Source organism: Corythoichthys intestinalis, chromosome 5 (assembly GCF_030265065.1).
Source record: "Corythoichthys intestinalis isolate RoL2023-P3 chromosome 5, ASM3026506v1, whole genome shotgun sequence".
Taxonomy (NCBI): Eukaryota; Metazoa; Chordata; class Actinopteri; order Syngnathiformes; family Syngnathidae; genus Corythoichthys; species Corythoichthys intestinalis.
The window spans coordinates 47,425,001-47,440,412 of record NC_080399.1 but is presented as its reverse complement, the minus strand read 5'-3'; the positions used below and the strand labels follow the sequence as shown (position 1 = coordinate 47,440,412).

Genomic DNA, 15,412 nt, shown 5'->3' with positions numbered 1-15,412 from the left:
AGTTTTTTTTTTTTTCCTCCCTCTCTCGCTTTCTGTATTTTGCCCAAACAACATACATTGGTATTTTGAGCAAGTATAGTTTGAATTGCTATTGGTATGCAGGTAAAGAACAGCAGTGCGGTCTATATAAGAAGGGCAGGGTAATTTATGTTTTATTCACACATGATTAATTAATTTTTTAAAAACTAGCAATTATGAAGATGGACATTTCTAAGAAACATTGTTGGACAAAAAAAATGCCCATATCCAAGAACTGTTGTGTAAGTAAGTAAGTAAGTAAGTAAGTAAGTAAGTATGAAGCAGGATTTTCAAGGAAAATAGCAGTTGATGATGAGAAATATTATCAAAGTTAAACAAAACTGTCATTCACAGTCTTGAACAGCAGAAAGCAGCAGGTAAAACATTGTAGTCTACTCTATCCTTAAGACTTTAAATTCTCAAAACCTTTATGCACTATTGTATATGTATCTATTCATTTATTGCAATAAATGACAAGCGAAGCATGTTGTGTTGCTGTTTTTATTATTTTAGCATTCAACTTCAACACAATGCTGATATAATGTGACCATACAGAAGCTACCGTACTTAATATTTGTTAAATTGGTATCACTTTGAAATGTTACACTACCACCACCTGCAGGACTAAAGTACAGCTGCAGCTAATTCAAACTGCAGCATGAACTGTCATTATTGTTATTCGATAGTAACCTTTTTTAAATCGATTTGTTTGCTTATTATTTTTCATGTGAGCAGACTTATGCTTCATTTTAAATAAACAATATAAGCTTGTTTTTTCATGTCTTTCAATGAGGAAAAAAGAAACAAACCTGAATTAAGCTCTTCCAATTTCTGCTTACAGTCAGTTTTAAACGAGACACATCAGTGACACCCTAGTGTAATAAGGCAGGGACCTGCTGGTAATGTGTTGCAGTAACTTTGAGGAATGAAGCAGCATTCCACAGGTAAATCCGACACTCCATAATTGTCATACAATCGTAAAAAGAGTGCGGTGTAATGTGTGAATGTGGCAGACATCCTGTCAGTGTCAAAGGCTAGACTGTCATCTTTGGGTAAATGAAGAATTTACATACTCCCATCAAAGCGTGACACAGCTAAAGAAAAGGAAACATAACACATTAAAAATAATAACAATAATAAAAAATAACAGTAAAATATCTTACTCCGTGACACGTGAGATAAATGTGCAACAACACTCCAAGTTCAATGCAGAAGAATACAAAATCATGTTTGTGAATAATTAACGTGTTTCCACCGTTATAGAACATGTCTCATCATTGTAATTACCAGACCACTGTTGTTTGACAGGGAGAGGGGCGGGGAATACAATTTGGTTGGTGAAATTGTCTCTTGTAGCAGTAATTGGCTCTAATAAAATGATTTTCCTACTTTCCATGCGAATCAAATGCTAATCAAAATGTGAAGTATGAAAGATGACACCAACAGGCGTAAGATAAGCAGCTAATGAAAGACAGTAGGCAAGTGGGACAGTAGGAGACATACTGTGGCTGATAAGTTCTTGTTCATTAGAGCATGCAGACTCCTTACATCCAGATTTTTTCGTCTGACTGACAGGCTTGACAGCTTCTCCTGTCAATTGGAAACTTGTCTGCCTCCTGAAAATTGAAATTCATCAGAGTGTCACAAACTATATTAAAACCTTCATTTGGAAAATGGGTTGGTGTGTTATTATTGGGTGGTGACGTAACCTTCTGTGTGACTCAGTGTTTAAAAATAGAAGGCATTGTCTGTAGCCCCAGCAATTTGATGACATTTTCTTCTGACTGAGTGGATCACTGCCTGTTGTGCAGTGCTCACAAGGAGTGCAGTCGATGTGACAGACTTTGATCTTGTTCACACTATTTCTCTCTGTAGCTTGTCCTCAGTGGACTGCTGCAAAAACCGGCCAAAGAAGCACAACAATCAATGAAATCAGATGGGGAAACATGAGGACACATTGTCCTATTGCAAAAAAACAACAACACATTTTAAAAATGTGGTAACGGGGAAAACAAATGTAAGGAAAGAGAAATACTGTGGAATCTTTAGGGACGCTGAGTTGTGGACATTGGTCCGAAACATTGTTGCATGCAAATGCACAATCACACTGACAGCCATGCAGTTTTGGAAAACTTGGACATAAGTATGGGAACACTTAACTTTTAGTCAAGGTTTCATCCGTTCGACAACAAAATTGGTCTGTGTCTTTTCGAGAAATGAAACATTAAAATGTATCGAAAGCTTGCCAAACTACAGTACAGGTCAGGACTTTTTTTTAGAAAATTTTGCCGAAATTTTGCATTAACTAATGTCAAAACATGACAGTAATGGATGAGGTACTCACTTTTTTCCACTTAAGTAAAGGTACAGATACAGGTGCAAAAAATTACTTAATTAAAAGTACAAGTATCTAAGGAAGAAAATTGACTCAAGCAAAAGTACAAATGTACTTTTACTTTTCACTTGTAAGTTGTATATGTGCAGTATATAGGCCTACTTCTCACAAAAATTAAAGGAACACTTTGTTCCTTTAATTTATGTGAGCAGTTTATATGCATAGATCTGAGTCAGTATTTAAAGAAAGAACCAGAAAATTCATTGACTGCTCAGTTTTATCTAAAACTGTGCAGAATGGAAAAGAACAAGCAATAAATTCACTCCACTGTAAACAGAAACTTCACAAGCTCAAAAACTCCAAAAATTAATTTAAATGGCTGTGCATACCACTAGTGATGGGTCCGTGAGACCTCATGAAGCGTGTCGACACAGTGACACACTGTGTTGACACAGTGTGGATACTGTGTCATTGAATACTGACACCTGCTGGACATAAAAAAATCCCCACAGGCAACCCACTGACACTGAATTGACGACATAGTAAAATCAAATCATTTAAGTCTTTGCATTCATATTGCATTATTCCTTATCTTTAAATCATGTGAACATACAGTATATTATAATGTGAAAATGTAAGTAATAATGAATGGGATGAATGAGGATGCTTGTGGACTTTTTGTTCTGTTAAAATTTTATTCAAAAACATAGTTTTTTCAATGTTTCAAATTTAGTTGGTTCCTGTTTATTTTATTTTATTTTTTTAAACAAGCAATTTCACCTGTTGTGGACAACACACACTCGCATGGAACCAGCGATGCCAGCATGCACAAGAATTTCTTAGAAAGTTGAAATAAGTTTGGATAAGATGTCCATTGGCTCCTCCAATATTGAAGAAAATCTGCATTGCATGCCATGTTCGGCTCAGCCATTCATTGTTGCACTTTTGCAATTTCATCTACAGTTGATAACAAGATAACAAGTACGTTTTCCCTGTGTTACGTCCATTTCCACAGCATGTAGACAACGAAGAAGCAACCGTGAGATGTGGATTGTTTCAGCAGCTCCATCGTGTTGACAGACGCTCTTCCTTTTGAACCAGTTTGCCGCGTCATGACTGTGTCGACACAGTTCAATGAGTTCATGCATCGGTCATGTGATTTTCTTGTAGCGATACGCGCACCGACGCAGAGGTTGCTCCATGAGCTCGGCGCACGCGCCGGCGCTTTAGTGTCACTGGACCCGTCACTACATACCACCACTTACTGTACAAGAGTGTACAGTACCCATCTGAAGGCCCGCTGTGCTCACTGTTGGTTTTATTGATCAATATCCTGTTCACTTGCCTAATCTTGTGTGTAATCGTGTTGCTGGCTCTAGGTATACAGTAGTTGTGCGGAGCTTATCGATGCACCGGACGCATGAAAACAAAACTACCAATTCACAATGAGAAAAACAGAAAATAAACGCAAGGGCAACATTTAACACATGCGACAATGTAAAAAGTAGTGGAGTAAAAAGTACAGATACATGCTGTAAAATGTAGTGAAGTAAAGGTAAAAAGTACCACTTCATATTTGTACTCAAGTAAAGTGCAGATACACAAAAAATGTACTTACGTACAGTACATTCAGCTATTGAAACAAGAAGTCTGTGACTGTGTAACAGGCAGCGGGGCGTGAAGGTGTGGCAAACAGTGTGCGAGCCCTAACTCTTCTCCCCAGGTTCTCCAAATTGAGACTAATGAAAACACCTGGACACATTGATTGGTGGAAGGGAACTGTGGTCAGCTAAAAATGCGGCATGAGCAGAGGATTCCACAGGGCGATGATCGTCCGCTCTGCGAACGGACGCTGCATGAAGAAGGGAGGACTGGCAGTCGTCAGTAAAGGCTCATTGTTATCAGGGGCGGGTTGGTAAAAATTTTATCATTTTATTTATTTATTTATTTCTATTTTTCATTTTTTTTTACTAACTGTTTTGACTGTTTTTAAGAGCGATTTTAAAGTGAAGTCTCTGGCTGCCCACCAATAGTTCCAAAGGGGAATTGTTGCAGCGGGCTTAACCCCAGGGGGTCCCGTAGGCCTGCTGGTGTGGACGCAAGTTTTGTTTCCAGTGTTTTTTTTTTTTTTTGTTTGTTTTTTGTTTTGCATTGCTTTCTTTGATTGCAGTGTCCACCGTTTGTTTGCTGCTCAAGAGCAGTGCCGTCCTCCCTGGGTAGCCCGCATCCCACGCCGTCCAGCCGAAAGTGGCTCACTTTTTAGCCTTTTTATCATCTTGTTTTATAAATAAATTCAGTTGTGTGGACTGAAAGTCTCGTCAAGCCTCCACTTGCTGTGTCTCAGGGCCGGGACTAACCTCCGGGTCGTTACAACTGCACCAGATGCTGCAACAAATCTAAACGTGCAAAAACTGATCAAACTTTGCAGACACTTTACTATTATTACTACTATTATAACTTTGTAGGTTTATTGTGTGGTTCTAGACTGTGGATAACTGGCTAGTACTATGCCTTACGGTGTGTCAATAGGCATGGAAGTGAGGATAAATAGTTTGATTGTTTCCTTGCGCCTAACGATTGGCCGGCAACCAGTTCAGGGTGTACCCCGCCTCCTGCCCATAGTTAGCCGGCATAGGCTTGAGCACTCCAGCGGCCGTCATGAGGATGAGCAGTACATACTGAATAAAGAATTATTGAAAACAAATTTTAAGAAATGTTTGTTTAGTTTTTTTTCAGTTTTTTCTTTTATTTTTTTTATTTTTTTTTAACAAATACATCATTTTAATACTGGATGTAAACATATGGTGTTTATTTAAAAGGCATTCTGTCCATCTGCCCACCTAAATCTCTTTAGGCCAGTGGTCTACCTTGTTTTGGAACTGACCACCTCTGATGTGATTTTTAAAAAAAAGTCACTTTTGCCAATTTGCTTTGTTTTATGCCTATTTTAGCACAGAGCGGTCTGCTTCATTCTTAATGTGAAATGTTTTACTGACATGAAAATACAGTTATGTTGCGTTTTACGAACAAGCGGACCTTTGCCGCCCACGACAATTGAGTCCTTATATTTTGATATTCGTATTGTGGTACCACAGACAATGGACCAGCATTTTCAATCTAATTCTTATTCAATATTAGGGATGGGAAATCCCATTCCAATTCCGAACCGGTTCCTAGTTTTTCGAGGCCTCGACATCACAATGAAAAAGCCTAAATGATCCCTTTGACGATTCCTAAAGACGCGTATTGCGTTGTGACGTGTCTTGTTGTCCAGACGAATCAAACTAGCATGGCGCCAAGAGCCACTTGTTCCAAAGTTTGGCTACACTTCACCAGGAAAGAGGGTGAAAATGAAAGGTTACGATGGTTTAGCACGAGGATTGTAGCCGTAAACATAACAATGACAGCACGTAGGTTCAAACGCTCGAAAGTGTGATTTCACTTCACGAGGAAAAATTACAACAAAGCGACTTGCAGTCATTGCAAGGTGGAGATAACTGCATCGGGAGGGAATACGACTGCACTGTCCTCACTAAGATGCTAAGGCGCAGTCCTGGCTATACAGCTAGCTAAACTCCCAAATGACGATGCAGAAGACGTTGGTATAATTTTCTGACTTTATTCAACCATCACTTTAAGAGTGAAACTAAAAATAGAAATGAAACAAATCAATTTCGTCCCCAATAGCAAACCATGTTTGCATCAACGTAAATCAGCGATGATTAGCTGCTAATACAGTAATAACGCAAACGGTTAGCATGCGTTTGCTAGCATTAGCACATCGTTCAAACCACTACACAACTGGATTTAAGTGTCCGAAAGGGGGGGGGGGGGACACACAACAACAACACAAAAGATGATACATACAGGCGTTACCTCTGTAGATATTTTACAAACATTAACAAAGAATGTGGGCTCGTAGCAGTGTTACCCTCTCTCACTAACTCGCTCACTCACTTGGATGCGGCACTTCTTCTTCGCGTGCAAGCGCGCTCTTCTTCACTTGAGCGCGTTCTTCTTCGCGTGAGGAAGCACAAGGGTGCCCCCACTTGAGCGTGAAAGCACCATAAAATCTAAAATGCATGCATTTCAATATAATGGTAAATAATACACTTTAGCACAGGGGTCCCCAAACTACGGCCCGCCTCCACATTTGGTCCAGCCCCCTGAACAATACCAGAGAGCATTTTGATTTTTTTTTTTTTTTTTCTCAATAGTGTTATTTATTTCCTGGCCTTTTTCTGTGAAGAACTCAGAGAGGAATATTTGCTTATTATCTATTTAATTAATAGTGTTATCGTTATTTATTTTTATTATATTATATTATATTTTTATTTTATATACTTATGTTCAGTGAAGAATCCAGAAAGGGTTATTTGATTGTGGCTTTCTGAAAAACAATATTTTTTTTACATTTGGGCACTCCAGCAATCGTCACACTTTTTCTGTTATAAACTGGCCCCGGCCCCTCATCAGAGAAGGGAAAAGTTATGTGGCCCTCACAGGAAAAAAGTTTGGGGACCCCTGCTTTAACACATATTGCCAAAGGCAAAACAATGACCTACAGTATATGCCAATATATACCAATATTTTTTATTTCTATTAGAAAAATGTTTCGGTAAAATGTTACATATTCTTGTGTATTTGCCAATTTTTGCCACAGTTAACATTGAGGCTTTGGGCCTCTTTTGACCTCGTTGTGAGTTTGTAAGGTTGTGACTTCTGATTAAACAAACTCGATGCCAATCAAAACGTTTGTTCTTCTTTTTCCCCAAATTAGAATCGATAAAGAATCAAATCGTTAAGCAATATCGATAACGGAATCGGAATCGTAAAAATCATATCAATTCCCATCCTTATTCAATATTTTCTGGGTGAAAAAACATACTGTAGAATTGAGATTTTACAATAAAATTATTCATTCAGTACTTTATGCTTAGGTAATACAATAAAAAAATTGCAAATTTAAATTCTCAATAAGTGTTGTGAGAGCCCGGTAACAGTTTGTGGTATCGCTTTCAAAACTCAATAACTCCAACTGGTTTCCGTACCACGAATACATTTTATGTCAAATGGGTTTGATGATTAGCCCATGGATGAACTTGTGAAGCTAAATTCTACCATTATAAAGTATCTCTTCCTCGGCCAGTGCTACAATTCCGTTCATCTATTGTCAGAGAATTCACTTCCTTGACTGTGCTTAGTACAATTGTTGGCTTTAGCCTTTCATTTTCCACATGTGTCAAAAGTTTCATTTTTTAAATATTTCATTTGTATGATTGTAATGTGGTGACCTCATTCATTGTGCCGGAACTTATTAACCTGTCGATAAGGTCACCTACACTGTATTTAAGTATCACATTTATTTTCAAAAAGCATTTAAAAGGGGTTTTAAAAAGCTGTAATACACAACAAAAATTCTATGTCTAAAATACTCTTTTCAGTTTAAAGGTCACCTCTTTTTTTTTTTTTTTTTTTTTTTTTCCGTTGTATAATTAGAGTGACTGAAATGGTAACTCAACAAACCCCATTTATCAAGATAAACATGCAATCAAAATCAAATAGTGATTAATGGCAACACTGGATTTTGTTTCAAGCATTAATTTAAGCTATTCCATTATACCGCTGTGGCATTAGATCCAAGCATGTTAAATATATTGGTCTTGCCACACATGTGTTTTTTTTTTTCCTACTTGAGTCAGAGATAGAAAAGAAAGGGGGTGGAGAGCCAGCAGGAATAAAAAAAAAAAAATAGTTGCCAGGGTGAGTGTATCTGCCTGTCTATGCAAATGGCTACCTTCATAGAGTCAGCAAGGACAACCAATTGTTATAGCATAAGGAAGTTAAAAAGATCAAATATTCATTTAGTGGGAAGCACCTAGTGTAAGCAGTTTAAACTCTTCACTTACTGGAAACCCTTGTGTTAAGAGTATTTGGTATCTGCAGGAACTTGATAAATCAGCATTCAACCAAGGTGGTCACACTGGTTGGACCAAGGTCCTGCTCTGGTAGGCTAACAAAATACTATTGTATTTTATTACTAAATTGATTTGAATATTTTAACAAATGTTGTATGTTTATATATATTATATATATATATATATATATATATATATATATATATATATATATATATTTATATATATATATATATATATATATATATATATATATATATATATATATATATATATATATTTTTTTTTTTAATTTATTTATTTATTTATTTATTTTATTCATTAGGGCTGGGATGATCCGCTATTGTCACGATCCGATCCCTATCTCAATACCTGTGGGGCAGTCTGATACGTATTGTGATACTTCAACTATGGCAATATATTACCTTTTAAAATTTATGAATACACATAGGCGTGTATCTCCGTTTAATCTAGATGCAATTTGACATGTATTCCTTTTTTAAATGAAAAAGTGCATTAACTGTTGCAGCAACTGTCCCTGCGCAAAATAGAACAAAAACTATTTAAAATACTTCACATTTTATACCGAGTCCCACTCCGATACCGAAAGAAATGTTCAAAAAATTGTATATAAATAGTTTTAAACGTAATTGTCACAATCCCACTGAATTATTTTTAAATAACAAGACCATTGGATATGGTTCCAGTAATCCATGTGCATTGTTGGAATGTCTTCAGCAAACTGTTTGTGGGCTTTCTTGTGTACCGGCTTCAGAAGAGGCTTCCCCCTGGGGTGACAGCCATGCACACGAATTTAATGCAGAGTGCGGCGTATGGTCTGAGCACTAACAGGCTGACCCCCCACCTCTTCAATCTCTGCAGCAATGCTAACAGCACTCCCTGTAATGAGTCACATGACATTTTGGAGGGGAAATGACAAGCATTACTCAATTTGGACATTTAGGGATGTACGTAGTTTCTACGGAGTGTACTTACTTTTGTTGCCTGGGTTTCAGATATTAATGGCTATGTTTTGAGTTATTTTGAGGGGAAAATAAATTAGCTCTATTATGTAAGCTGCACACAAATTACTTTTCATTGTGTCAAAGTGTCATTTTTTCAGTGTTGTCCCATGAAAAGATATAAATAAATATCTGCAGAAATGCGAGGGGTGTACTCACTTTTGTGATACACTGTATAATTGTGAGCTCTCCATATACCTGCCTAGATCAAGTTTTCAAGTTATGATGTGTTCTGTCTTTGACCGTACCTATACCATCTCAAAATCCTCATTCCCATATTTGTATATATTTTTTTTTATAGCTTTCAATTGCACTTAAATCAGTAACTTAAAAAGATTCATATAACAAAGCAATGACTGGGAGAGAGAGAGAGAGGGAGAGAGAGAGAGAGAGAGAGAGAGAGAGAGAGAGAGAGAGAGAGAGAGAGAGAGAGAGAGAGAGAGAGAGAGAGAGAGAGAGAGAGTTTGCATTCGTGTGGCATGATGTCTCTATTGGCCAAACCAAATTCACAGTGATCTGTGCTGGAACCTGATATGCCAGCTGTGTCCGTTAATGATGTCATAGGAATGGGTAAGAGTATAAACTATGAAGGTGTGACCCATATCTTGAAGTGAGAAAGGAAAGAAAATCAACACAACTGTCGTTTTGATCAGGTTGTTTTATTTAACTACACCACGATTAAACTGCTTGCATATTGAAGACCAACTTCACATATGTAAGTATGCAAGAAAATAAAATAAAAATCAACAACTATACAACCAAATACAGTAGCTATTGTAATTGTTTGTATTTGACAATGTCTGTGGAGATGGAGAGTTAGCCGATTTTCCTTGCATGTGCAACCTGTGCTTACTATTTAATTTACCATACAATTTAGCTGAAATTGTGACTACAGTGGTACCTCTACATACGAAGTCAATTCGTTCCTGGACCTTGTTTGTAAGTCAAAATGGTCGCATGTCAAGCAGGATTTTCCCATAACAATACTTTATAATTCCATTAATTCGTTCCACAGCCCGAAAACCAACACTAAATCCTTAATAAATGCTGCTGGTACTGTTGCAAATAGCAGTTCCACAGAGCAAAACAAATAAACTACGAATAAAAATCAAAATAATAATATGATAATGGTAATAATAATATCTGGAATAATGTAACAAATCGGGTTCTAATGTGGCGGATGTGTTTTGGTGGTGTAGCTGAACGCACAGCGTGCGTGGCTGACTTGACAAAGTGAGAGAGGACACTTTACTTTCACTTTGTTCAGCTGCAGTTGGACAGTAGGCATGTTGTGTTGCACAAGTTCTGAAATAAATGATTAAAAACCTGACGAAGCTGGCGATTTTTTGGCAATGTTACCACAATAATTATCACCTTAACTTATAAAGACTTGCGAATGGAGGTCGGAGGAGGACCGTCGACATCGTAAACATTCTATGGCTGTATTGTCGAGCCAGTTCACGGACGGCACACCACGCCCATATTTTTTTGTCCTTTCCAATCTATATTTCAATGGTAAGCCTCACCTTTTTCCTTTATTCACCATCTGCACTAACGTTCTTGGAATCCATACTGATTTTTCTTACAAGAAAATCCACTGTGCGTCCGTCTTGCCCAACCCTAAAACAAAGAAACTGCGTCGTATTCCGAGCATGTCGAGGGATGTAGAAGCAAATGGCATGTCAAATTTTATGTTGGTTGTCGAAAAGATTGTGTGTCGAAGCAATTTTATGTAGAAGTACCACTGTATTTTTCTTTTATTGATATTAGCCAAAATACAAAAGCAATATAAATATATGACTGCTTCTGTTTCTTTAGATGCCAGAAAAATTTTAATTACATTTAAATTTAAAATTTTAATTAATTAAATTTGTAATATTTTAAGATTAATCTGGTATGCAATGTCTGTTGAATACAACACTTCACTTTTATTGTACATATTCCCACTTTTATAAAAAAAAATATATATATATCTTCATGACTTGATCTAGTTTTACTTTTAATTCTGCAAGTTGAAGCAGTACAATTTTGTCAATATATTGTTATTATAAATTACACTGCTATACATCAAGGTTATTGTCACTCTCATGGCAAGGCTTGGGTGCTTTTTACTAGACCCACAAAGAAACTCTTCATGTTGTTATTGTTGCCTTTGCAAACTACCTGAATGGTTCAGCCATTGGTGGTCTGTGTTTATTTAAAGGTCAAGGCATTGTGTTACTGTATACTAAGTTGTTTGGTATATATTGAATGTACATGGCACATTTTTATCGTACTTCATCGACATTACATTAATTCTGCAAAGCACATCAAAATTATGGTAATTGCATTGATATACAGTTGTGGTCAAAAGTTTACATACACTTGTGAAGAACATAATGTCATGGCTCTCTTGAGTTTCCAGTTATTTCTACAACTCTGATTTTTCTCTGATAGAGTGATTGGAACAGATACTTCTTTGTCACAAAAAAACATTCATGAAGTTTGGTTCTTTTATGACTTTATTATGGGTGAACAGAAAAAAGTGATCAAATCTGCTGGGTCAAAAATATACATACAGCAGCGCTAATATTTGGTAACATGTCCCTTGGCCATTTTCACTTCAATTAGGCGCTTTTGGTAGCCATCCACAAGCTTCTGGCAAGCTTCTGGTTGAATCTTTGACCACTCCTCTTGACAGAATTGGTGCAGTTCAGTTAAATTTGATGGCTTTCTGACATGGACTTGTTTCTTCAGCATTGTCCACAGGTTCTCAATGGTGTTTAAGTCAGGACTTTGGGAAGGCCATTCGAAAACCTTAATTCTAGCCTGATTTAGCCATTCCATTACCACTTTTGATGTGTGTTTGGGGTTATTGTCCTGTTGGAACACCCAACTGCGCCCAAGACCCAATCTTCGGGCTGATGACGTTAGGTTATCTTGAAGAATTTGAAGGTAATCCTCCTTCTTCATTATCCCATTTACTCTCTGTAAAGCAGCAGTTCAATTGGCAGCAAAACAGCCCCACAGCATAATACTACCACCACCGTGCTTGACGGTAGGCATGGTGTACTTGGGGTTAAAGGCCTCACTTTTTCTCCTCCAAACATATTGCTGGGCATTGTGGCCAAACAGCTCAATTTTTGTTTTGTCTGACCACAGAACTTTCCTCCAGAAGGTCTTATCTTTGTCCATGTGATCAGCAGCAAACTTCAGTCGAGCCTTAAGGTGCCGCTTTTGGAGCAAGTGCTTCCTTCTTGCACGGCAGCCTCTCAGTCCATGGAGATGCAAAACATGCTTGACTGTGGACACTGACACCTGTGTTCCAGCAGCTTCTAATTCTTGGCAGATCTGCTTTTTGGTGATTCTCGGTTGAATCTTCACCCTCCTGACCAATTTTCTCTCAGCAGCAGGTGATAGCTTGCGTTTTCTTCCTGATCGTGGCAGTGACAAAACAGTGCCATGCACTTTATACTTATAAACAATTGTTTGCACTGTTGCTCTTGGGACCTGAAGCTGCTTTGAAATGGCTCCAAGTGACTTTCCTGACTTGTTCAAGTCAATGATTCGCTTTTTCAGATCCATGTATGTATATTTTTGACCCAGCAGATTTGATCACTTTTTCTGTTAACCCATAATAAAGTCATAAAAGAACCTAACTTCATGAATGTTTTTTGTGACAAAGAAGTATCTGTACTAATCACTCTATCGGAGAAAAATCAGAGTTATAGAAATAACTGGAAACTCAAGAGAGCCATGACATTATGTTCTTCACAGGGGTATGTAAACTTTTGACCACAACTGTATATGTATGATAAACACTTAATTTATTCATCTTTCAAATGTATCTTATCCTGCTGTAACCCATCTATGGTAAATCTTTGCTGCAGCAATATGAGCATCACTTCAAACACCCATCTGGATGGTCAGCTAATCACTAGCCACTGGGCTTCTTCCAACTGCTGTCATTCTGATGGTAAGTGATATTACTTAAATCACATCAGTATTACCCACATTAGCCTCTTTGGCAAATGTATCTGATATTTGTATGAAGTAATCACTCATAAATAATGATAATCTAATATATTATCTATATAAAAATATATGTCCCCAGTTCCAAGAGTGATGACTGAGTACACCAGCGGTCACTTATGGTCTCAGGATTCCCAGCCACAGTTCTGGAGTAAATATCAAGTGTGGGAGTGGCTGCAACAGGTCATGGATATAAACCAGATTGATGCCTCTCACATCCCCTTTCAAAACTTTGATATGGATGGTAACCAGCTCTGCAACCTGACCTACCAGGACTTTGTCCTTGCTGCAGGAAATTTAGGGCCTATTCTCTTCCAAAGCATAACACAACTCAAGTTAGCTGGTGAGTATTAAAGTCTTAAAGGGGAGTTAAAGTAAAAGGTAAAAGTCATAGAGTCAGAAAAGGGATTCACTGAACAGTGGCATCGTGAGTCTACTAAAATATGTGTATGAAGTCACCTTATAGTGATTAGTCTAGTTTTGCGTGATTTTATGTTTTCATTTTTTTATTCAGTGCGATCAACATCATGTGTATAAAAATTACATTTTGTAAAATATCAAATTCATATTCTGACTTTCATAACACTGTATATGGGCTAATGAATTGGATTTCATACCAGTGAAGCCTTTGCAGAATTTTTTTTCAACCTCTTTTTTATGTGCAGAATACCATGTGGAAATTGGTCATCTGGAAATAAAACCGGAACGTAAGATTTTTTTTTGTTTTGTTTTTTTTCTGGTAAACAAATGGGTATTCATAAATTATTTAACATGTATTTAAACTATGTTATATATAGTGCAATAAAAATAAATAATAAAAAATGTAAAAAATTATAATATGTTTTCACAGAATACATTGCTTGTTCTTTTTCAGAAGACGGCTATCCACAAACAGGTGTAGTTAGTGTACAATATAACCAACTGATTTGATGGAATCTAAAATCCATTTAGTTGAAGCAGCTACCAAACTATATTGAGATGTTACTTTTTATCATGTTGACAGAAATCTGTGACTCATCAAATCACTCCCAAGTCTCACCCACTCCTTCCAGTGCTGGTAAGGATTTTTAAATTTAAAATGTGCTGTTAATGTTGATATATACAGGGTGACGCCCCCCCTCCCCCCCCAAAAAAGGGAACTTTTTAACAATTCAATAAAACCAAGAGTGATGGAAGAAAATATATTTTATTTATAGTAATTTAAACCTAAAGGGAACCATGGACAGAAAGACTTATAATTCCAAAAAGATAAATGTTGATATGAATTATAACAATTTGATATAAAAACCCCTCTTGATGTTTTTGTTTTTATAAACATTTGTAAAAATTAGTTTAACTAGTAGGTCGCCATTGTTGTTGACGATGCAATGCACTCTGGCGGTGACGTCATTGGGTTGGGCTGCCGGGCTTCCAGAGTATGACTCTAGCGACATAAACACGTCATCTGTTCAGCCCTTTCAATTTGAACCCGAGAGGAACATTAATGATCTTGACTGCACGGTCAATATTCCACAAAACGAACAGCAAAAGCAAAATGAACAGGAATGACGGGAAGAGAGCAGGACAAAACTGGTAGTGTTCATGTGTCAAGTTCGTCTTGTCAAAGTGACAACTGTCAAGAACTCCAGTTTTTATTTGCTGATCTTTACAGTAAACCTTTGTGTGATCAAACTTATTTGAATATAATTATGGAGATTTTTATCATCCAGAGCTGTTGTGTGCTTTACATATGATTAGGATATACAGTGAAATTTTTGCAGACAGCACGTGCATCACAGTACACGAAAACTTTGCCTCAACGTCTACTGGGCTCCGTCTCTGTGATCGAGAGAGTGCTGCACCAACCATCATATATTTGTCACGTAAAAGCGCTGTCCAGATTGATGATCGTACTCCTTGTGTTGTCCGATTTTGCGCTCTTATCGGAAGCTTTTGTGGCGGTGAATATGTACTCTTTTACATTCAGTTGGACTGTCGTTATCCAAAAGGTGCCAAATGAATAAGTTACATCATAAACATACATATGCAACATAAATACGGCATAAATAAATGCTTAAGACGGATAAGCAGCACAGAAAATAAATGAATGTATTAAAGTTAGTTTGATT

The 15,412-nt window shown here is 37.1% G+C and overlaps 1 protein-coding gene and 1 long non-coding RNA gene across 4 annotated transcripts in view; one reads left to right on the top strand and one right to left on the bottom strand.

The window, feature by feature from the left end:
* Window positions 1-561: 561 nt before the first annotated feature.
* LOC130916799 (uncharacterized) lies at window positions 562-4,075 on the bottom strand. The gene is made up of 3 exons (XR_009063342.1): window positions 3,972-4,075; window positions 1,728-1,911; window positions 562-1,634 (listed from the first exon to the last, which is right to left on the bottom strand). It is a non-coding gene; the product is annotated as an uncharacterized LOC130916799 (long non-coding RNA).
* A 4,096-nt stretch (window positions 4,076-8,171) lies between these two features.
* The window catches only part of ehf (ets homologous factor), a 20,188-nt gene continuing 12,947 nt past the window's right edge, over window positions 8,172-15,412 (top strand). The window contains exons 1-6 of one of the 3 annotated variants that reach the window (XM_057837036.1): window positions 8,172-8,361; window positions 13,163-13,248; window positions 13,387-13,647; window positions 13,970-14,011; window positions 14,179-14,199; window positions 14,308-14,361. In XM_057837036.1, the coding sequence (XP_057693019.1) occupies window positions 13,167-13,248; window positions 13,387-13,647; window positions 13,970-14,011; window positions 14,179-14,199; window positions 14,308-14,361 (460 nt within the window). In that variant the 5' untranslated portion in view covers window positions 8,172-8,361; window positions 13,163-13,166. Of the gene's footprint in view, window positions 8,362-9,925; window positions 10,009-13,116; window positions 13,249-13,386; window positions 13,648-13,969; window positions 14,012-14,178; window positions 14,200-14,307; window positions 14,362-15,412 lie in introns of those variants that run through there. The other 2 variants (XM_057837035.1, XM_057837034.1) reach the window with 2 other exon arrangements.